The sequence below is a fragment of the Pinus tabuliformis genome, chromosome 7 (genome assembly GCF_031772625.1).
Source record: "Pinus tabuliformis cultivar Carrire ecotype Pingquan chromosome 7, CPIR1, whole genome shotgun sequence".
In the NCBI taxonomy this organism is placed as follows: Eukaryota; Viridiplantae; Streptophyta; class Pinopsida; order Pinales; family Pinaceae; genus Pinus; species Pinus tabuliformis.
Window position 1 is genome coordinate 1,680,028,089 of NC_142293.1, and position 23,865 is coordinate 1,680,051,953.

The 23,865-nt window shown below is 38.2% G+C and overlaps 1 protein-coding gene across 2 annotated transcripts in view; it reads left to right on the forward strand.

Moving 5' to 3' along the window:
- LOC149254914 (uncharacterized) overlaps positions 1-23,865 on the forward strand; it is a 218,814-nt gene that overhangs the window by 76,153 nt on the left and 118,796 nt on the right. Inside the window, exon 2 of one of the 2 annotated variants that reach the window (XM_089460276.1) lies at positions 12,906-13,489. In XM_089460276.1, the coding sequence (XP_089316402.1) occupies positions 12,917-13,489 (573 nt within the window). In that variant the 5' untranslated portion in view covers positions 12,906-12,916. Of the gene's footprint in view, positions 1-12,890; positions 13,490-23,865 lie in introns of both variants that reach the window. The other variant, XM_089460275.1, reaches the window with a different exon arrangement.

A 23,865-nucleotide genomic window follows, 5' to 3' on the forward strand; every position in this document is an offset into this window, starting at 1 on the left:
TTAAGAAGTATGCTTGCATACTCTCATCTTTGCCCTTCTTAATTTTCTTCAGCTTATTTCTAAGAAACAAAACTTGATTTGCATCATTAACTTTAAATAAACTCACCAGTCTATCGTAGATTTCCTTGGAGGTGTTCAGGTCGGAGATGTAGGCCACCAAGCGCTTGTCGATAGAATCTCGGATGATCTTCTTTGTTTTGACTTCACCGGTTTTCCATTTGTTCCTGGCAGCAGCGGGTGCATTTGATGGAGGCTCAACAATATTGCCTCTCACATGGTCCAACACTCCTTGATCTTCTAAGGTTAGATCGATAGACATCTTCCATCTGTGATAGTCAACTTTCTCACGAAGCTTGTCTTCGGCAGGGAAGAGTGTTGAGGACCCCATAGTTCTTTTAGGATAGCCTTGCCAATCTTCTCTTTGGTGATTGCTCTTGCTCTTGCTCGGGCTTTGTCTTCACCTCAGCTTTGATACCATGTTAAGTTATGGTATGTTCTATGCTTATAGCAGTTTACTTATCTTTCTTATTATTATCCATAGATTAGCAATCACATGTACATAAAGTAAAGTGCAGATAGAACATTAAACGATCAGCAGAAAACAAGCCAAGACAAGAGACACAGGATGTGGCGGCTAGCCAGGGACAAACCCAGTGTGGGGAAACCCTTTGATCAAATCTTCCTTTATTTTCAATAATTCAGCAGAGAGAAATAGTACATAAATCTGATTTACATCAGCAGCAACAAACCGTAGATCAGCCAAACTAGCGCAAACAATATCTTGCAAACCAACTGTTGGATCGACTTGATTCCTCCACCAAAAAATGCGGCCTTCGGAGGAGATCCAGATGGACCTACAACGCAGTTCTGAGGAGGGAGTCTTCTGCTCAACGCTAGTCAGACTTTGGTTCTGCAGTTGCAGCCCTAAATTTTGCACCTTCCTTCCACATGTGTGAGAGAGGAGTCTCTTTCTGCGCAGTAGGAGAAGAGCCTCTTTTTTGCGTAGGGGAGAGAGAGAGATGTGATGAGTTGAATGAGTCCAAATGAGGAAAAGACCTCCTGTATTTATACACAACTGTTGATGATTGAATAGATGCGACTGTTGGGCTTCTGAGCCTACATGAGTTGCTGGTCGGCTTGATAATTATTCTATAATCAAAATAAATTCATATCTCCATAAATACTTATCGGAATCGGATGATCTTTAGATCAATCCTACACCTCTCGATGAGAGGAGTCTAATAAAAATATTATCAGCCATGAATAAGATGACCCACATGGAGTTTGGCCCTGGTTGCCAATTTTAACAAAGAAAATCTCGATCTGAGGAGGAAACCAATCATGAAAGATAAAACAAAGAACAATATACTTATCTTTTGGTAAAATAGTGAAGGCTCCCTCTTAATCCAATCTTTTTGAGGGATACCTACAACTATTGAATATATGAACAATGAAAATCAAAACATAAAGGAAAACATTGCAGAACTTAAAGTAGAAGGATATGCAAGGGATAATATCCCTAAGAGTCTCTAGAACATAGATCTTTGACTTCAGATTCTTCATTCTTGTTCTTCTTTGGTGGAGCTTCAACAACAATGTTTGCATGTTCTCGATCTCTCTTCTTATTCCTTGGATCTTCAGGACAATGACTTTTGTAATAACCCATCTTATGACAATTGTAGAATTCAATCTTGGATAGGTCAACTTTCTTCCTTGGTTCTTTGAACTTCTTGAATGTTCCCTTCTTTTTTTGTGATGAGTAGAATAGGGATTAGAGGTGTTGTCTTCTTCATCCTCCTTTTTGTTGTTTACTAATGATATTCAGGGTTCTTCTTGACTGCATGCATTCCACATTTGTTCAAAGGTTGGTGTATTCCTCCAACTGCTAATTCCTGATTCACAAGAACTCCAAGATTTTGGTAGACCTAGAAGAGCAACAATCACAAGTTCTTTTTCTAGTACAACTTCATCTATTGCTTGGAGTTCATCTCTTATTCTAGATATCCTTACAAAATATGATGATGTAGTATCATCTTTTGTCATCTTTATTGGCCTTAGTTCATTCTTGAGGCTAGCTATCTGACCAATGTTCTTTGATGGTGAATAACTTGGAGAGAGCTTCATACATTTCTTGAGCACAGTCTATGTTGGATATGTATGGGATTAGGTTGTCCTTTACTCCATCTACTATCAGATTCATGGCCAAGATTTCAGTTTCTCTGAATTTTTCCTTTCTTACATCATCTGTAGGTTTCTTGACTTTTCCTTGAACACGATCCAGGAATTTATGCTTAGCGAGGATAAGATCTATCCTCTTTTTCCATGCCTTGTAATTGGAGGCTCCTTCTAGCTTATTTTCTCCCTTCATTGTAGTTGACATAGTCTCTATAGATAGTAGGCTTCTCTTCTTATATAATCCTTTTCCTTAATGGCTTTCCTTTGATCCCCTTTTCCTTAGTAGATCTTCAAGTTGCCTTTTTATGTTTTTCTTCCTTTCTCACCTTAGCTTTGATCCCATGTTAGAAAACCATAAAGGTAGAAAGATATTCTTATGTTCATAATTACTTGTGATATTCTTGTAGTTTTATTATCTTCTCTTTATGTTCTTCTTTTATCTTAGTTTCATCAAGCAATCATCAAAACAAAACATGAAGATCAATGACACCAGATGTAGGCACTTAGCCAGGGCTAAAACCCCTCTCTAGGGGAAAACCCAATCAAACTCTTCCACTAATCAAATTGAAATAGACCAAGACCTTAGACCCAAAAGACCTTCCTCCTCCACCAAGTTAGCCTTCCAAAATGATTCAACAAACTCCAGTAGTCTCTTCTTGTCCAGCAACTTCAGCCTAGCAACAATCTAGAATTTCGACCTCGAACAACTCCAAAATTTCGGCCCATCTACTCCGGAACTTCGACCCAGCAATAGTACTACAATTTCGGCCCTTCCAGCAACCCAACAACTTCGCATATGTGAGACAAAGAGAGAAATTTCAACTTCTTATGCTTGACAAAGACCTCCTTCTCCTTTGCTGGGGTTTTCTTCTTCTTCCTTGAATCTCGCACCATTTTTTGCGTCCAACAACTGCAGATCGAACGTGTTGGTGATGTGCTCCAAATGAGGTCAAGTTGGTACCCTTATATAGTAGATTTTGCCCCTCAATTAGGCCGACTTGGTGGAGGATGCCTAAATGACTTATTTTATACAACATAATTCTTTTTCTTGACTCAAGAAGCCCAAGAAATGTCTATTACATAATGACATGGACAAGGACAATTGACATATACCCTAGAAGCCTACAATGGAGACTTTGACCTAACAACCATTGATCCAAGCATGAAACCCATGCTTTAATAAGTGAATTTCTTTTATAATAAAATTTCTTTTTCTTTCTTTTGACAAATACATTACATCATGACTGAAATACAACTACACCGACACTAATTACATTTTTCAACAGGCTTCCTATAGAGCGATTACTAGGTCAAGTGGCAACAATGGAGTAATAGCCCACCATCACCATCTAAAGCTCCCTGCTCTTTATGGACTTTCACCAATGGGAGGAGCCTTGGTAATAGGGAAATCACTAGGAGAAATATATAAATGGTGTGTAGTTAGTGATTCCAAGAGCCTATTCAAAGGAGAAACTCTAATGATGGGGATTGCTTACTTTAGAAGCAAAATGAATGACTCTCTAAGAAGGGCTAGAAAGAGACCTAGACCTAGGGTAGAGGAGCATTTCTTGATGTGAAGTGCCGTAGACCAAAGAATCCTAGAAGAGTAGCATTTCCAAGCAATCCTTGTGAAATTGGAGTGACAAGGTTGCGGGACCACAAAGAAGCCCTAGTGGACCCAAACAAGATCAAGGGTTTGGGATGAAACTTCAAACAAAGGAGTCTTGACCAAGTAAGGAAGAAGAAAGGGATCAAGGAGATGAAATTTGACTTTAATTTTCAATGCAATGATCCTTGAAGAAGCCACTAACAAAGTGAGACCTAGGGAGAATGGTTCTTGGACTAGGGCTTGGCAAAACTTGAGATTCAACCATTGGAATGGCTTCAAATTTGGAGGACCTCTCAAGGACACATGAGCGCAGTTCTAAACCAAATTTCATCAATTTTGGATGGCTACAATGGATTTCGTGTGATGCCCTAGGAAGCCTACTAGGGTTAGGGCTTATAAAAGAGAAAAGTAGGTGAGAAAAACCTTCGTTTGGTGATCAACCAGTGTCTAGCCTCTTGGGAGAATGGAGTCAATGAGATTTGATGTTTAAAGATTCTTATACCCAATCAAGGAGTTCCCCAACAACTCTTTAAGGGCAACAATTAGGTTACTAGGAAAATTTATACTTCTTTGATGTTGCAATTAATGACTTATCAAGACAATTATGAACAATCATATACCCCTAGGACATTCATTCACTATACTTTGCATGAAACATATGAAAAACCCTCACAAAGACAAGATTAACAAATTCGCATTTCATTAAGGCAACTACACTAGCTTCATGAGCGAAAATTCTTCATACATTATACAAGTGACAAAATGTGAAGTAGACCATGAAAAAGACACAAGTATAGCGAAATCTTCCAATCATCAATAGAGACAAAAATTGAAGCTCCAATATTAAAGACAAGCCTTTCCAAATATCTAAATGCATCAAGATTCCAATTCGTCCATCAATAGGTCTAGCAAAATTCTCAAGAAGAGATAATGATCCAAATCCAAGTGATCATCAAATGAAATGATCATCACATCAATATATATCCTCCTTAAGGGGTTCAATTTGCCTAATTAGGCCTAATAATACCCCAACTAATAAAATAATGTGCAAAAATAACATAACTTGGTGACAAGCCCACCAAGATAGCTCCATAATACAAAAATAAGCCTCTAAAGAGGGCAAAATTATAGATATAATAGATTGAAGGGCCATTGAAGAGGCCTAGTGGAGTCCAATGTGTGCCAAAATGAGTGAATGGGCTCCAAACATAGTGATAAAGAGGGTGGCCCCTTAATATCCTAGCAAATGACTTGTGGTGCCCCCAAGTGGCTGTGGGGGCATCATCATGGGTCTCCAAATGGATCAAACAAGCCTGTATCCCATCTGTAAGGGCTGAAAGAATGATGCAAGCCCTTCCATTGTCTCCCATGGTGGGACACACCCTCACCTGGGCCCTGGCTCAGCTGCCAAGTGTGTGGTGCAAGAGTGTAGCCGACTGGGCAAGATGGTCCAGGTGCATCATCATCGTCAGATAAATGGAACACGAGCAAGCAATGAGCGGAACTAAAGGATCCCATGAAGTGACAATCTGGTCCCTGCTATGGTGGAGGCCCATGGCTGTGAATGCTCACCCTACAAATGCCAATATGACCCTTTGGAGGGCTTGGTTCCCATATAGGGAGACCAAATCCAAGATAAAGATCCATTTGCAATCCTGTATATCTAATGCGTCCCCTCACCTTCCAGTATAACCAAACATTAGTGCAATTGAGTAAATGAGCTTACAAATTATGGATCCAAGTGGACACTTCAAGTGGCATGCCCTTCCATAGTGGGCTTTAGAACGTACAAGTGTCTGCAAGTTCAAGAAGGAGGTTAACTAAGGACCCTATTAGGTGGTTTTAGCTTCTAAGGGAGTGACATGTCCATGGTACATCCGTAAAATGGCAGGTGGCATGTGAAATAATGATGGAATGGATTAGGGCGCTAGGGGAAAGCTCCAAGCCACATGCTACAGTACAAGGGTAGCTATAATAAGGGAAGCCCCCACTTGGGTGTGTGAATGTAGGAGGGAGCAATAGTGGTACATGAGTTACCCCGACCTTTGTTTTTCCAACTTCCTTCATATGCCTTTTGCCTTTTATTGATTTTTCTTTTATAACTACTCAGAGCTCTAGAGGATGAGAGCATGATTTGTGAAATATAACAATGAATACCCCCTTAAAGTGGGGCAGTTCGTCCCCTACCAGGGGATGGGACAATCATGGATTCCTTAATGATGAAAGGAGCCAATATGAGGGGTCCTAGGAACTAGGGTGATGGCCATAATGATAGGGCTAGAGCTCATATTGGCTTTTGCCCATGTGCTAAATTTGGATATCTCGACCATCTTTTGCATTTTATGGTACATATCCTATTGAGAGTGACCAAATTATGTTTTTTCTTTTCTTTCTAGTTGCATCAACCTCCGGGGCATTGTTCCAAGCCTGACCCAAGGTGTGGACAAGGGGAAGGGGAGGCTAACTCCTTGTGGACCTAATGGACAAATGTGGACCTAGATGGGAAACATGGTGAATAGGGTTATAATGAGCGAAGGGGAGTGATGTATATGGTGTGGGGGAGCGGGACAATGCAACCAAAATCGGGGTTTCCCATGTAGTGCCACCCTTAAAGCTAGTAGCTAATAAAGGATATCGCACGGGACTAGGATATAAGGTTAACCATCAAATTGGACAAAGGAGACAAAAGTACAAACCAATCCCACTCTTTTCGCTGAACCCCCCCACACATGAAAAGCCATACCTTCAGGGTTGGAAGGCCCACGTTCAAACATACGGTCATAACAGATGGGCGAGGGAGTATATGACTAGCTCAGGTGGCGGAGATAGTGGTGGCACATCGAGCTATCTGGTGGCTGCAAGGGACTGCTGGTTGCCGGCTAAGGACAATCTAGGAGAATTTTTTTTTCTATGGGTACTACCCATAGGTGGTGGGTAACAAGGACGACTTGTACTTTTGTGCACATGTGGGTTTTACATAAAAAATAATATTTTTCCTTGACCAAATTAAACTCTTCGAAGGGCTAGTAGGGGCTTCTCCTGATGAGGAAGGCTTCCCAATGGAGGGAATTCCTCCCTGAGCTGCCAAATTTCAACACTAAGAAGTCGAATTAGGCCTCTTCAAGGTTGAATTGACAAGCTAGGGCTGACTTGGTCTTGTGGGACAAAATGACTCTTTTGACTAAAAAATAATGTTTTTCTTTCATTACAAATAGTCCAAATGGGAGTTTGACACATGATAAATTTTTTTCTTGACCCAATAGACTTGGAAGACTGAAGAACATGCTTTGACTAGAAAAATAATAATAATAATACATTTTTTATTCATCTTTTTGCTTTTTACAAGAAATACATATTGATACAAGTACAAAGATAATTATGAAGACCAAACATAGTTACATTTTTCAACACTTATCTCCATAAAAGTTTGAATCAGAATATCCAATCAAGTCGAAGTCATCCACTTGTGAATATTTGAGTCCAAAGCCTTGAGTTCCTTTCAAGTAATTTACAACTCGTTTTGCAACATACCAATGTCCTTCACAAGGTGTTTGCATAAACCTGGAAAGGATTCCAACAACAAATGAAATGTCTAGTCTAGTAATGGTGAGGTAGATAATAGTTCCCGCAAGCTGTCTATACTTAGTTGCATCCTCAATTTCATTTTCTTCTTTAGATGTGAGCTTCAAATTTGTTTTATTGGAGTGGACAAAGGACTACATTCAGCCATGCCAAACTTGTTCAACAATTCTCCAATGTAATTTTGAGATAAGAATATATAACTTGGATGTTGGGTCATGTCAATGCCCAAGTAGTAGTGAAGGTGTCCCAAATCTATCATCTCAAATCCTTTCTTCATCTCTTTTTTTTATGGATGCAATATAGTTTTCATTGTTCCCTGTTATCAACAGATCATCTACATATACCACAAGATAAACAATTGTTTTGCCAACTTTCTTGACAAATAGAGTTGTATCATCTAGATTAAAGTGTTTGAAATTTAATTTCAGAAGATGCTCAATCAATTTTTCATACCAGGCTCGTGGTGCTTGTTTTAGACCATATAAGGATTTGATGAGTTTACATACTTTCTATTCTTGTCCCTTCACAACAAAGCCTTTTGGTTGAGACATGAAGACATTTTCTTTCAAGTCTCCATTCAAGAAAGTAGTCTTCACATCCATCTGATGAACTTTCCATCCATTCTGAGTTGCCAAGGCAAAGAGAGTCTGGATGGTGGCCCATTTTGTTGTGGGGTCAAAGTTCTCCTCATGATCAACACCTTATTTATGTGCAAATCCTTTTTCCATGAGCCTTGCTTTGTGCTTGTCAAGCGAGCCATTTGATTTATACTTGTTCTTGTAGACCCACTTGCAGACAATAGGTTTGGTTCCAAATCGAGGGTCCACCAACTTCCATGGTCTATTCTTTATGAGAGCATCATACTCCTTTTGCATTGCTTCTTTCTATTCATCATGAGAAGCGACTTCTTTGAAAGAAGTTAGTTGAACCTTAGTAAACAAATTCAATTCACAATCATATGAAACATCGATACCATCAACAAAACAAAATCATCTACATCACCTCCATTTTGTCTGGTGGAACTTCTAGTTCATGTCTTTTCAACTTTATTAGGGTGAACACTTTCAAGTGTTTTGGTGAGCCATTTTGGGGGACCTTTTTGAGATGGTCCAAGTTACTCTATTGATTGAGATGGGGATGCATTAAGGTTTAGTTTTCCAATCCTCTCAATCACATCACTTAAAGGGTCTTCCTGATTTGAGGGAGTGGGCGAAAGTTCATGAGGGGGAGACAACGCTTCAGAAGGAAATTCCATAGATTGATCCAAGATAGGGATTCCCCCTTCAAGATGTGGAATCTCATTATCAAATTTATGATAAGTTTTTGCATGTCTTAATTTATCCAAACGATCAAATTGCCGTTCAACAGTATTGTCAGTCTTGGAAGATTCAAGAAAAATCACATCTCTAGACAATATAAAATTCTTATTTACTTCATTGTAGAGACGATATGCTTTGGTGGTATCTGAATACCCCAAGAAGATGCACTTTCAACTCCTTGCATTAAGCTTGCTTCTTTGTTCCTTAGGAATCAAGGCATAGCAGGTGGAACCAAAAATCCTAAGATGCCTTACTAAAGGAATGTGGCCATACCACATTTCATAAGGAATCTTGTTTTTGAGAACATGAGATGGACATTTGTTTTTGATATATACTGCACAAAGAGCTACATGAGCCCAAAACATCAACTTTACATTTTTGAAGAACGTCATTGAGCGAACCATATTTTAGATAGTCTTGTTCATTCTTTTAGCTACACCATTTTGTTAAGGATTGTAAGGAACAATAATCTGATGTTACATCCCACTTTGGCGAAGATAGTTTTCAAATTCATTCTGATATTACATCCCACGTTGGCGAAGATAGTTTTCAAATTCATTAGAAGTATATTATTTTCCATTATCAATATGAAGAGAGCCAATATGTGATTGTGCATCATTTTCAATCCATGCATGAAAATTTCTGAAAGTTTCAAAAGCTTTTGATTTACTTTTCAACAAGTATACCCAACACATCCTGGTGTAATCATCAATAAAAGTCATCATATATTTATTCCATTTGCAGAAGGAATAGGAATAAGGCCACACAAATTAGAATGAATCAATGCAAGCTTTCTACGTGCTATGGAAACAGAATCATGAAATGGTTATTTGCTATGTTTTCCTAGGATACAAGCATCACATTGCTTCAGTTTCCTTGGAATAGTTGGCAAACTAGAAACACCATTTCTTTTCAACAAACAAAGATTGTCATAATTAAGATGTCCAAATCTTGCATGCCATAGAAGACTGGATGGCAATGTACCTTCATTGTATTGAGAACTACATGCAAAGTTTTGTGCACGAGCAGATGTTCCTTGCAAGTTTAGCAATATTTCCCCCTCTATTCCAGTCATGACAACTGTGTTTTTTGACGCTTTTCTTATCTCAACTTTGGCATCAAATATATGAATGGAGTGTCGTTGCTGGCGAATGTGAACAAGGGATAAGTTTCTCCACAGTTTTGGAAGGTGGAGTACATCATGTAGAAGAAAGTCAGGAGTATAGACAGTTTAAGCTTGATGGTGCCAAGTCCAGATGGCTTGAGACTTGACTTGTTTTGCAAAGTGAATTGCTCCATCTACATTATCACTGAGGTATTCAAAGAAGTCTTTCTGAAAGGGCATATGGCAGGTTGCACCTGTATCAAGCAGCCATGCATCTTTCCAAGAAGCAAATGCAGTATGAAGCAAATCTGTAATTAGTCAAATATTGCAATGGGAAACAATGTAATGAGCAGATTCATGTACTTCACCTTTTGCTGGATTTGGTGTTTTACCTTTGTCTTCTTTGCATCCTGGCTTGATTCTTTCTCACGGGATTCTGCATGTTTATGCATCATGTCCATTTCTATCATAGCAAATGTAGTGGAGATCGGACCTTTCTCTTTGATGGCTGTCTGTTTGATTCCTTCTTCCACATCCTCTTCTACTGCCTCTTCCTTTAGGAGAATCTCGTGATTGATTTTTCTTTTTGTTGTTGAAGACACACTGCTTCTTCAGGGGACTGAGGAGTTGTCTTCCTCTTCCCAAAATCCTTCTCTCGTCCTGCAAACTTCTCCACAAGAGTGTCAAAAGTAACATCCTTGAGTTGGGCACTAGCTTGTAAGGATTCAAGATAGTGACATTATGTAGGATAAAGGGTCTTCATAAAGGCTGTGAGAGTAATGTCCATTTTAACTCCAGTAGCTTCTACATCATTCATGATGGCTCTAATCTCTAAGGCTAGGGTGAAGGGGTCATCGTCCTTCAACTCCAGGGTGAAGAGCTTAATCATCAATTGAACTACTTCCAATTTTGAGTGTGAGTCATATAAATCTTTTAACTTCTTCAATGCATCATAAGCATTTGTAATTGGAATAATATGACGACTCACCTCTTCACTTACAGAAGCAGCAATTAAGGCATAGGCCTTGTTGTCCTTGTTCTCCCAAATGGCTAGTTCCTTATCTGATGTGGGCTTGACAGGTGCATTGTCACCTTCTCCTTCACAGATGCCTTTCCATAAGTCATTAAAGATAAGGGTGTGCCTAATCTTTCTGGACCATTCTTGGTAGTTCTCTTTTCTAGTCAGCACAACACCAACGATAGAGATGAGAAAATGCACCTTCGAACAAAGGTCAGGCCAGTGCAATAATAATCTCTATTGAAAAAAAGTTATAAATATTTCTTTGTAAAAAAAAAAACTGTTGCAATGTGTCTTTGTTTGTTACACCAAGCACCACTCTATGTATCAATCTCGTTTTAAAAAAAGAAACACCTCAAATATCAAACTTTAAAATTTAAATCATATGTATACTATTCAGAACCTTATATGTATCAATAGAAATTTTGAAGCGTGATGATACCTGAATGCAATCTGTAGGTGCAACAAATCAATGACCACCGATTTCTGCTAGGTCTCACCATAGTTTGGTTCACTGTGATCCGAACCCTCAACAAATCTGTGATGCCTTCACTTCACCTTTGCCTTATAGAGATAATTCAAGTGCTGGCATGGTGAAGCATTCTCGTCAAAACCATCATAGCCAAAAATCCTGTCAAGCGACGCTGTTGCAGAGACTGCATTACACAAAGGGGATCTGTCATAGGATCCGCTAAAGGCATTCCTTATCTGAAAACTATTTTTTTTAACAAAATTGGGGGTAGCATGAGACAGTCTGTGATGCTCTGAGAGTGAGGCACAATTTACTAGGGATATGCACGAACAGACTCTCCTCCTGCAATTACATTTGTCTTTGCAAGCATGCGTGCAAAGTTGTTCTATGAAAACCATATAGAATCAATCTCTTCCTCTAAGTGAAAACAAGAGATATGCCCCGAAAGAGGAAGAAGGTTTAAAACAAAAGGCCCCAAGGTATGCCCAAATGGATCCACGTTCTCACGACAGTGTTTGGAAGCGCTCTTTTAATTTCAGGAAGATGTGTGCGAGGTGCACGCTCAATGTCTCCCCACAAGTGATACTAGGAAGGAGAATGAGCATGTTTCCAAATCATATATAAGAAAAAACCATAACATGCACATGTTAACTGAGAGGAAAAGAAAATGGGACGAGGACAATAGCACATATGGGCACGAGGGTTTTCAATAACCAGAGCCTGTTGTTAGGAATCAAGACTATTTGCAGCAGAGGAATGGAAGGCCTGCAAGATAGGTCTAGTTACTAACAACCAAGATAACTGCGAGCAGAAGGGAGACCAAACATCCAGCATGGACAAGCGTCGAGCATGGTAGGGTAACACATGTAGGAAGATAGGTCTGGGCATGGGTAACACACACTGGAAGAGGAGACAGGTCAGGGAATCTGCAAAGAAGTGGCAGAGTGACAGAGAGTGGGCAAAAAGGCCTAAACTTGGAACCTGTGGTTTTGATACCATGTGAGGCCAAGCAATAACTCTTGAATGTTGATTTACATTAATGTAAACATTATTATATAACATTAGGAGGTGTGACCTTTGGGATTCATATACCAAGGTCACTTCCTATTCTAACTCTTCAATTTTCCTTAATTTACATATTTACAATTTTCTTGCCCAATTCCTGATGATTAGGTGTCTAACAATATGTAAATAGACAGCTGTTATGAATAAGATCATAATGCCAATCTTTTGTTCTTGTAAGTATTGGCATTTTCTATTCTGCTCTCCGAGTCATGCTTGCAACATATTCTCTGCTAATTCTGTTTCATTATCATAAATTCAAAACTCAAACCTTTTGAAGTTAAATTTAAATACAGTATGATTGGGGAATTTGTGCAAGGCTTCAAACCATGTTATATGAACAAGCTAGTAAAAGGAAATGAACGAATGGAAGACACCTTATTGAAATAGTAACATTTGATCACACCTTCTGTTGGACAAAAATGAAGAGAGCAACTGAAGTGTCTTAGTTTTGTTGTTTCCTGTCTATGCTGTTGTCTCTGTTCATATATGTGCTAGTGTCTTAATAAGTTTATATTTGCATCTAACGGTATGGTGCTTTGATGTAGCTATCTTTCCCACAGACAACTTTTGAATGGCAAATCTTTGTCAAGCTTTGTCATCTATGGATGTGGCAGTGAAATATGGAGGACATGTGACTTGTTTTGGGCACTTGGATGTAAAATCTGCTTCCCAACTACCAACTTTTTCACCTGTGGACACATTCACATCCTACTTCACATTCAACAGAAATTTTGTGGTGAGAAATCCAAATTTAAGGTTCAGTGCATCATGGTACAGGACGTCTCAAACTTCACAACTGGCTGTGGCAGGTCCATTGAAATCAGAGCTATGGGGGGATCTTTTGAACATAAGAAATTCTCCTGTGAAGGTTGGAGTTGGAAAGGTTAAACAGGGAAAAGTCAGATGGAGCTCCATTAGTAGTTCATATGGTGGAAGGTTTTCAGGTGAGCCTGGGCCTGGAGGAGATCCAAATACTCAGGATATTCTTGTTGAGATGGTTAATATGGAAATCTCCAAAGTTCAGATGACAGAGATTGTAGATGAAAGTTCTCAAAGTATGCAAAATATTGGGTTGCAAACACAGCTGGAATATGCTCAACTAGCTGATCTAACTGTGAAAAGATTGGATGTATCTGGGAGCCAGGTAAAATATTTGAAGAGAAGAATCATAGCTATTAATTTTATGTATCTGGTATAGTAGAAATTTCTTTATTCAGAAAACAATTGGAAGTTTTTATTAAGTCAGCTCTATAATAATACTCGATGGCACACATGTGAAAGGATATCAATTGTGAGGGGGAGAAGCAGATCTTATGAGTGGTGGTTAGCTTGAAAACAAATGTGAAATGTGTATGTTAAGCTCAATTTGACACTGTCAGTAAATAGTAAACCTTGATTTAAGCATCTCTTTACAACTTAGATGCAAAGTAATGACCCTCAGAGATCATTATTCTCTCAGAGATCATTATTCTTTTGTTCATATACAATAAAATCCAGGAACGTTGTCCCAAATCAGTTCAACTAAGACCATATTTTGTATCTTAGCTAGACATTTAGCTTTTAACTGGATACTAAGATCTTGATCTCTCTTTTTCTGCTTTTAGCATTGTTCATGGAGTTGCTTTGACACTGCCACTTCATACTTGCATTGGATGTTTTTTTTGGCCCCATTGACCTACTATTGTGGTCATTTGTTGGACACTAATAAAATTATCTTATCTACTTAATGAAAAGTAAACTTCATGAACTTTAAAGTTTTGCATGCTAGATGACATCTTTTCATTGGGGACTTAGGCATTCATTCTTTTACTCTTTAAATCTTCGCCAAAGGTGTAAAAGAACCAATTCACTAGTTAAGGACCTAATGGTAACTTAGATGAGTCGCCCACTGTCACCCCAGTGACCCAATCCCACACTCTAGGTTGGTTGATTGCCAACTCAAGAGAGGAATCCCTATACACTAAATCTTTGAGATATAAGGATGACTCAAATGGGCCGCTGGTTGGCTGGCTGACAAATGAGAAGAATTTTTTTCTCCTATGGGTCACCCACTCTTGGTGGGTAAACAGCATGACTTCTTTCGTAAGTCTTACAATCTGTTACCCAAGGCCCTTTAAAATGGGCACACAACCCAAGAATTCTCCTCCAATGTGGGAAAGCAGTTTCCAAAGAGCATAATCATCCTCCAAAGTCAACAAATAGCGGTTCTCTTCTACCTTCTAAGGCACTTCCTTAGGCTGTCTGTGTCAACTCCTTAAGCAATCAAAATCCATGTCTCCTTAATATGTGGACATGAGGGCTTCCAAGTGTGCATGCTTAGCCTTCCAAGGTTCTTCAAAGGAGTGCCTTCTTCCTTGTATTTTGTGAACTCGACCCTCAAGTCTTCCCCATGCAAACGGCCTGGGCCCTCAATGTTTCGAACCATGGGTCAGCTCTTCCAACAAAAGTGCAATCAAGACCATGTATTGAATAACAATCGTTGAATAAGGATGGCCTTCAAAACACCATTCGCCAAGCAGCCACACACATCAATCCTACAAATAAGAACCAGACGTCTTCTTTTAAAGATTGCACACATAGGTTTCAATCTACAATTAGGTCGGCTTCAGATCTATTGTAGGTTGTCTCTACGATTTTATTTCAGCATGACTATATATAGCTGCCACATCTCATAATTTTCTTTAAAGACAAGCAATGACACTTTGCCTCTGCACTTTGCTCAGTTCGGTCTGCTTTATGGGACAACTAAATCACAGACAGATCTTTAACAGGCTCGGCTGCTACAGTTGTTCCAGCTTCCACAAGACATATATACACTGTTATTCACTGAATCACCAGTTTTTTTGCTGTTTAAGGTGAGGCTCTGTAATTTCCACAGTGTCTAAAAGCCAATGTAACACAAGTTTGAACAGAGGTACATGCTGTCATCAGCTGACGAGTGGGGGCAGATTCTGTGACCTTTTCTTGATGAGTGCTCAGACCTTCTCTTTCCAAAGTTCTACACACATATAGCATCAATTTTCAAACATATTCCTTTTACCTCAGGTGATCTGAGTGCAGGTCTGAGGTTAGTTTGCCCTAAACACAGAAAAGACATATATCGGTGCCATGTTTTGCTTTTAAGGCCACAGTTTGCTACAAGCCTGGAACAGTGGACTGCAAACAATTCTCAATAAGAGCAGCAGTTTTCTTCTCTCTGGAGTCTGAACACATTACAATCTTCAGTTACATTAGTGGTTGTTTAAGCTTTTGCTTAAGTTGCAGGTTATCTGGCACGTGTGAAAATTCCTGAATCTAACACATCAGAGACTCCTACTGCAATATCTGATTTACTATCTCCTACTTGTTCTTTACATTAACAAGTTATTTAACTGCATAAACATCGAAGTAAACACAATTGCAGCCTTCACAAATACGCAGATCAACAACTGAAATAAACTGAGACAACACAAGGGACACCGTTATTTTTGGACAATCGTCCCCAGAAAAACCCAATTCGGGAAACCGATGCAACATATATGAGGGTTTTATTATTAAGCAGATTTCTGAATACAAGTAGGGTGCCAGAAATGGCTCACCCTTCAGAGACTATCCTTGGCAATTGTACCTCTCTCTAGAGACAGATATCCCGGCAAATCAGCAACCGGATGAACAATCCCACAGTGCCTCGACTGTTCCTTGTGCTGGACAGCGAAAGCTGCTCCAAGCACTCCTCTAGAACTGTGTCACCCTTCAGGAACTGCGTCACCCTTCCTTGGCTCTGCGTCAGTTGATCAACTCCCAGTCTGACCCATAGAATCTCCCAGCGCTGTCTTTGAAGCCCTTTGCGTCCTTTGCGTTAGCCTCTACAGCTTCTACTTCAGCCTCTACGACCCTCTGCGTGCTTTGCTCTGGCCTCCTTAGCCTCTGCATCAACCCTCCTAGGCTCTGCGTTGCCTCTTTGATATGTATTCTTCAGCCTTGGATTGAAATCTTTTGCTGAACTGTCCCTCACTGCAACTGATCTCTAACTCGATTTCCTTAGCAAACCCAGTCTCAGAAAATCAAATTCTTGATCTCTCTTGGTGTATCTCCAACTGACCCTCAAGCCTCATCTTATACTTTTCCTGTTGACGAATCAACAACCGAGATTAAGTCCCTAATCAACGGCTAAGATTAGAACTAGCTTGATTCTCGTCACTTAAAACTTTCTCACCCATATTATATTAAATTATTAATACACATTAATATTTTTATTTCCTAAGTTTAGACTTAGGAACCCATTAAAAATATTAATTATTTTAATATCTCTTCATCTGTTTGGAATTTCTCCAAACGATTTCTGGGTCTTGGAGATTTCATGTGCCTTAGCCTCTACACCAAATTTCAAGGCTAGAGCACATCTGATGCTACCCAAAATCAACAACATGATGCTCAAAGTTTTCCTCAAAATGCTAAAATCTGGGTCTATTCCACCATTATTCCATCTTGGTCTAGTGCTGTAAGTAATTGCTGTGGTGTTTCTGTTCATACTTTCCTACACAGCAGGCAATAGGCTGTACCTTTATCTCACTTCGTTCTTAATAGTAACACACTTTTGGCTGTTGAAATTGCCCATTCAAGCACCTCTGTGAATGGTTTCAATGGCTGTTTAATATCTAAACTGTTGCCTGTCTCTTCCTTTGCTAGGATAGCCCCCATTTTGTTTTGGACAAAATTGTGGATAACAGTTTATACATTATTTCTATCAAATATCTTTTCAAAAGGGAGGACACCTTTGGAAAACTTATTATCCTTCAACTCAATCACTTCAACATTTTTATTGGATTCACCTTGCCAGTTAATTTGATTCTTTGCAAATTCTTGCATGTTATTTAGAAATTTGATAACATGAGTACCATCGTAGAATTTGCCAATGCTTATAGTTTTTAGGAACAGAGGGTTTAAAGATGAACTCTATTTTATTGTTACCAGACATCAAGTCGTCACAAAGAAACATGGTGGAAGCTGCAACTGCCAATTAATCGACTCACTCATTTTGCTGTCTCGGGACTGCATCAATTGAAAATGCCTCAAACAATTTGATGTAAACCCATACTGATTGCCTGTAACTCTTTAATCTAATATTCTTTGTAGTAAAGTATTTCTTGATCTGCAGCGGCCTTCAATATTTTAATTCCCATCTCTCTGGCAAGTTCCAAACCTAAAAACCTCATACTCAGTGATGTTGTCTGTGCATTCAAACTCCAATCTATATGAAAAGCTGTGTATCACTATGAGGAGATTGAACACAATACCGGCTCCTGCTCTAATTCTTGACTGAGCTCTGTCTAAATGCATCTTCCATCCTGTTTCGCCTTTATCCTCAAATGCTTTTTCAAAAAGAGGGGCCAGTGTATCAGCAAGAATAGCATAGCTCCCCATTTCATCTTCTCGACATAAAAACTCATTCATTGGGTCCTTGGGATCTTCAACATGATACTTCACAGGCAGTTCCCTATATAAAGTTAACATATGTTCTTTCACATAAGGGTAAAATGGCATTAGAGAGATCCATTTGAATACTATCACCAATGTTTGCAACCGATTTTTCAGGAAAGGAGCATACCGCATGGGTTAGGGACATCTGTGACAACCATGTCCACAAACAGTGGAATATGAGGATATGCGGCCAACTTAAAATGAAGATCTTTGATCAAGCCACATACCTTGATTTCTTTAGAGTCCGTAGCGCACACATTTTTGTATGGATGGGTGATTTCTAGGCCTAATTGATTCATTATTTTCAGAGTCATATTCGTTGATGCCCCTGCATCCAACATACGATTGTGAAATAAAAGATCATTTATAACCATTTCTTCTATCCCAATTCATTCCCTGAAAAACCATAGGACAGTGTTCATTCACTTAATCCTCATTTAAGAATCTCTTCAACTTTTCTTTCTAAGAAGGCATTATAGCTAACCTGGGAAGAGGAACTTGAACCTTCAAAAGTTCCAAGACTAGGACAGACATCTTAATACTATTTATCCATGCAGCCCAATCAACTTTTAATCCTGATTTATACTTTTCAGATGCAACCTGCTTATTCTGATTCTGGTCTTTTCCTTTTCTTTGATAAGTATAACCCTTACTTCTAGCAATTTCCAGAATTTGTTCCTGAGATGGAGTTTCACCATATATTTGTGTGATAGGATCCTTTTCATCACTGAAGTTATTGATGGCGAAGGATGAAGAAATCATGTCTGTGCAATGACCTTCCTTAGAAGAATTTTGACTTACATTATTTATCAGTTCATTTGCTGCCTCATCTAAGACTTTTCTAGCAATAGCACATGCATTTTCTTCATGGAAACTTTCACAAGGTCTACAAAATGGGATAGGCTAGTCAACAACATTGGCAGACTCAAGTGGATTGGGAGGTCTTTGATCACTAGGAGGATTCTTTCTTGGCCATGGATTATTATTTCCTCTGTTATTATTATTTCTAGGCTGAATATTCTGATTCTGATTTCGTTCCATTTGAATCAGCCTAGACTACATGGCACTTATTTCTAGAGCATGTTCAACTCTCACTTCCTTAACCATTTGAGTTAATTCTTTAATGGGATCATGCTCTTCCTCCTTCATTTCTTTTCCTTTAGATTTAACCAGACCTCTTTGTAAACTAGGAAATTTTGATTTGCTGGAAGCTTTCTTATCCTTCTCTAATTCTTCAGCTACATTCTGAGCAGCAGCTAAAGTGGCAGGCTTGGCACGTCTTATCTCATATTGAGTGTCGACCCAAAAGGCTTCAAGATATTGTTCTAACACTGTCTTGTCAGGTGGCTTGTAGTCTTGAGTCATATCTTTAAGGATACCATTGAATCTTTAATTGAATTCTTCAACTGTCTCATTTTCCCTTTTCTTGATGGAGTTAAGCTCTTTAACCAAATATTTCCCTTCTCTTTTGTCCCCAAATTAATCTTTAAATGCACTGGTAAGAGCTTGCAAGGAGTCAAAAGTATTATCAGGCTTTTCCTGAAACCACTGCAATGCATCGTCTTCTAATGAAAGGACAAAGAGTCTCATCCTGACATCCTCATGATTGTATGCAGCCACATGAGCATATCTTTGCAGAAAAGTTGTGAACTTTCTAATATGAGCATTAGCGTTGATCGCATTATTCCCCTGAAAAATCGGAAGCTTATTTATAGCAAATTCATCCGGAAGGTCATGAGGATATCCCTGAATGTTGGCAAAGCTGCAAGGCCCGTAGTAACCCATGAAGTCCTGATTTACAGGGTCAAGGAAAAGAAAGTGGATATCAGAGAGGGCTTCTCATTTGAGAAAGATTAAATGCTTACTAGAATGTAATTTGTTTAACTGAGCTCTCAGAGCCTTTTCAGGATCGGGAGCGGGGTTAACCAAGCTACCAGGATTTCTTCTAGAGTAAGCTCTTGTAAATGGATGAATAAGTGGAGTCGCCACCCAAATAGGAAACCAACTGAAACGTCTAGGTGCTAAAGGTGTGGATAGAGAAGATGAAAAGATTAGTGAGAGGAAAAAGGATAAGGTGATGAAAAGATGAAGAGATAATGATGCCCAAAAATGTTGTGGTGTTGACGGGCTAATGAATGGGTGAAAGATTGAGAAGATGTCGTTGAAGCGCCGAGAATGAGATAAACTCCTCCCCGACAACGACCCAAAAAATAATGTTGTTCAGATTGTATAAGCACAACGCGATAACGACTCAAGTTGGGGGCTGTCACTTTGATCCCCGACCTCTCCGTTCTAACTGTTTCCCAACAACATGCTATTGGGGGTAGTCCCTATGGAAGATGGGAATGCAAGACTTATTGGCAACCAACAAGTCTGGGAGACACGATTGAATGACCTACCCACTTGGTTGATTTTAGCAAGTTACAAGATTAGATTGAATTATTTACGAGACCAGTGCCTGATGGAGTCAACTATTTTCTTTAGATCAATTAAATACCAGTTGATAGGATGAACAACTGTTGTTTACATGCTTAACTACCTTATATGCTATGCAAATCCAATAATCTATGTGAAATGCAAGATCTTGGTTTATTTTAATTAAATGCCTAGTGTTGACCACTACAAGTCAACGACCCATAGCAGTACACCCCATTTTTTCGCAAAAGGGGATAGCGCCTGATCAACGTGTCCGTGCCATTCAACTATCATCATCAGCGTGATCATCATGTTATAATGTAAACCCAGTCTGCATGTGTATAATGTAAATAATCTTAGTAGATCCGTGTCGTGTATGTAATCACCTAGGTAAACCTACTTTTCTGGTGACGATCTACATTTCGGGAGGTTTTTTGTCTCACCGATCCATTCTCGAATGGTCGGCAGAGTTTTCCTTCAGCCTTACCCCAAAGCCGGAATGGATTTTGTCACTGGGATCTTAGGGGAGTCCTAGTGTTCTAAATCGAGTCTATGTAAAAGTGATTTGGGAATAATCCTAACTATTTGATTAGGTTATTTTATTACAAGTTGCTTGATCTGCTAGATTATATTTGTGTCGCAGAATTGGGTAGTCTCTGAGGGTCTTTTGCAAATGGGTTTTCCCCCTTGAGATGTAAAAAATGTGAAATCATGATGTGAAGTGTCTTGAGGGTTAGAAAAATAATTTATCCCTTCATAGGTTAATTAATTAAATTTTCTGGCCAAAATTAATTAAAATCCTAAGCTAGAAATTTGATTAATTCTAGATCCTAGGTAAATTTAAATTCTCTAAAGGCAAAATTCGTTGGTCCTTTAAAAAATTAAAGTTTAAGAGGTCTAGGGACTAAGGTAAATTAATTATTTTACTAAATTTTAAGCCTTTGGTCCCTGGGGTTAAGTCGAAGTCAAAATTTTGAGGAAATTAATTCAAAAATTTAATTTTTGAATTAATTAAAATGCATTTAATTGAAAATTTAGAATTTCCTCAATAATTTATAATTTCGATGCATGAGATTAAAAGAAGTTTTAATCCTCATCAACGGTCGAGATTGCTTTGACGAGGATCATTCGAACTAGCTGTTGGAGGATTTATCTTTAAATAGGAGGTCATTTGTCAGTCAGTTCATCCGATCTCTGGATCGTTTACTAAGCGAAAAGCTCTCTTGTAATCTTTTTATGAGCAATAAAGAAAGACTTTGGGGTTAAATTTCTCCTGGTGTTACTTTTCCTAGAAATACTGTAAGATGTGTCATTTTCATGCAGAGATTTCTTTTTAGCTATTGATGATAGCTTTCTGAAGAACGATTTGAGTACAGGTATCTTGCTCAGTCGTTGGGGTTTGAATGATAATTTAAGTTTTGAATATAATAGCAAGTATCTCTATTTATCTGAATTTTATTATCGTTTTCTCGCTCTATGTTGATGGTTAAATTGAGTTTTACAGGAAATCCTTGATTATTAGATCATCGGGCGTTCGGGAAAGTTCTCGGCTGAACTAGCCAACTCCCGATCCATGTTTTCTGAAGAGCCCAGTCTAATTTGATCCCGGGCTTATCATAAGATATTTTTTATGGGTGATGCATGAAGGGTTTTGACCTCAGTACCTCCTTTAAAATTCAAAAAAATTAATTTTTTCTGTGCTAAATCATTAGATCTGGCTGTTGAGAGCCTCAGATCATCAGATCTGGGAGCGGAGTCGGATTCACACAACCTAGATCTGATAGATCTGCCATTTATGTACATAGATCTGTAATTTTCTTCAGTTTTTTGACTTGGGTTTTAGTATTTTGGGTCATTGTATATATCGTTTGGGTGTTTCTTGTTGTCCTACAACTACAGATCTGAAGTATAAAACTGTGCAGAGTCCGGATCTAAGCTCTGGAGGGTAAGATCTGGATCTCTGGGTTTCATTAGCATCATTTTGGCAGGGATCATATCCATATTTTGCAGTCCAAAGGTTTAAATTTAAATTCAGATCTGGAAATTTCGTGAGGGTTTCAGGGTCAAATCTGAAGCTGGTGGATTTAATATTTTAATTAAATCTTGAGAATTTTCATAAAGGTTTCATTGGTAAATTTTAAGCTGAAGTATAAGATCTTAATTTGGAAATTTCTCTTCGGTTCTTAGGCTGCAGTTTCTCCGCTGCCTGGGGTTTCCTAAGAACAAGATTTCGAATTTGTTTTCACTGTTGTTTTCTGGAAAATTTCGAAATTATTTTTTGAGTTTGGGCTTTGAATTTTTTTTTTAAAAGATCTGGAGAAATTTGAGTTTCTGCCTGAGTTCTTTCTTCTGTCTATCCTACTCGTAGTCCCTCCATACCCTCCAGATCCGTGCCATACATAATCGCTGCTCCTCTGCATACCTTTCTCCGCCTCATGCTCTTCAATCCTCCTATCCACACAGTTGCATGCTCCAAGTTCGTCCAACTTGCAAACAACAAATGCTCCTTCAACCTGCATACACAACCATCTAACAAGTCCATCTCTCCCTCATACGCTACCCACGCTGCTCCATCTGCTTGCGTCCCTCGCTGCTGCCCTCTCTCCAAAACCTCGAAAACCCTGCCATCGCTGTCCCTCATGCAGATCTCTCCTTACGTTGCCCAAACCCTCACCTGTGCGTTGCCAAAACCTGCAAAATAAAAAAATATAAAAACTGAACCAGCCATCCACGCTGTATCTTAAGCCTTCATCTGCCCTCACGCGTCCCTATCCTCCTCGCATCCATCGTTTTGCTTCAGTCGCCAGACCTGCAATGCACAACAACAAACAAGAATGCGTCCAATTTCCTTTTTCATTTGTATATATGCGTAAATTACTTTAATTCTGTTCTGTATATTTAGGTTAGGGTTAGCATATGTTTTTTTTTTTTTTTTTTTTTTTAATTTTAACTTGGTTCAGTTTTATTCTTTGTTTTGGATTCTTTTTATTATTTTTATTTTCTTATTTCAATTCGATTAGGTTTCATTACATTTTGGTTTTTTTAATTTGATTTTTGTTTTTACTTTTGGTTTCAATTGATTTATTTTTTTTTTTTTTCATTTTGTTTTCATTTATGATTTTTATTTTTTATTTATTTTTATGATTTTATTTTATTTTCGCTTTGAATTTATTTATTTATTTTTTTCTTAATTTTTTTTTGATTTTTTCATTAAAAAGTCCTAAAAATAAAAAAAAAATCTGAAAAGTTAAAAATCTAAAAACCATTAAAAAGAAATTTTTAAAATATAAAAATTTAAAAAAAATCTTAAAAAATCATAAACATCAAAAAAATTCCAAAAGCTTTCGATTTTTTCTAGTGTGATTCATTAAAAAATTAAAGGTTTAAAAATTTTTGATTTAGGTTTTTTTTTTTTTTTTTTTTTTTTTTTTTGATTTCATTTTTTACTTTGATTGTATTTTTTTTTTTTGAAACCCCAAAAATTAAAAAACTTAAAAAACTAAAAATCTAAAACATTTATATTCATTTAAAAAATCTAAAATATTTAAAAAATATAAAGAATAAAAAATCTAAAACATTAAAAAATTCTTTTTTTTTTTTCTTAAATTTGTGACTAAGGATTTAAAATGAAATAAATTAAGGGGT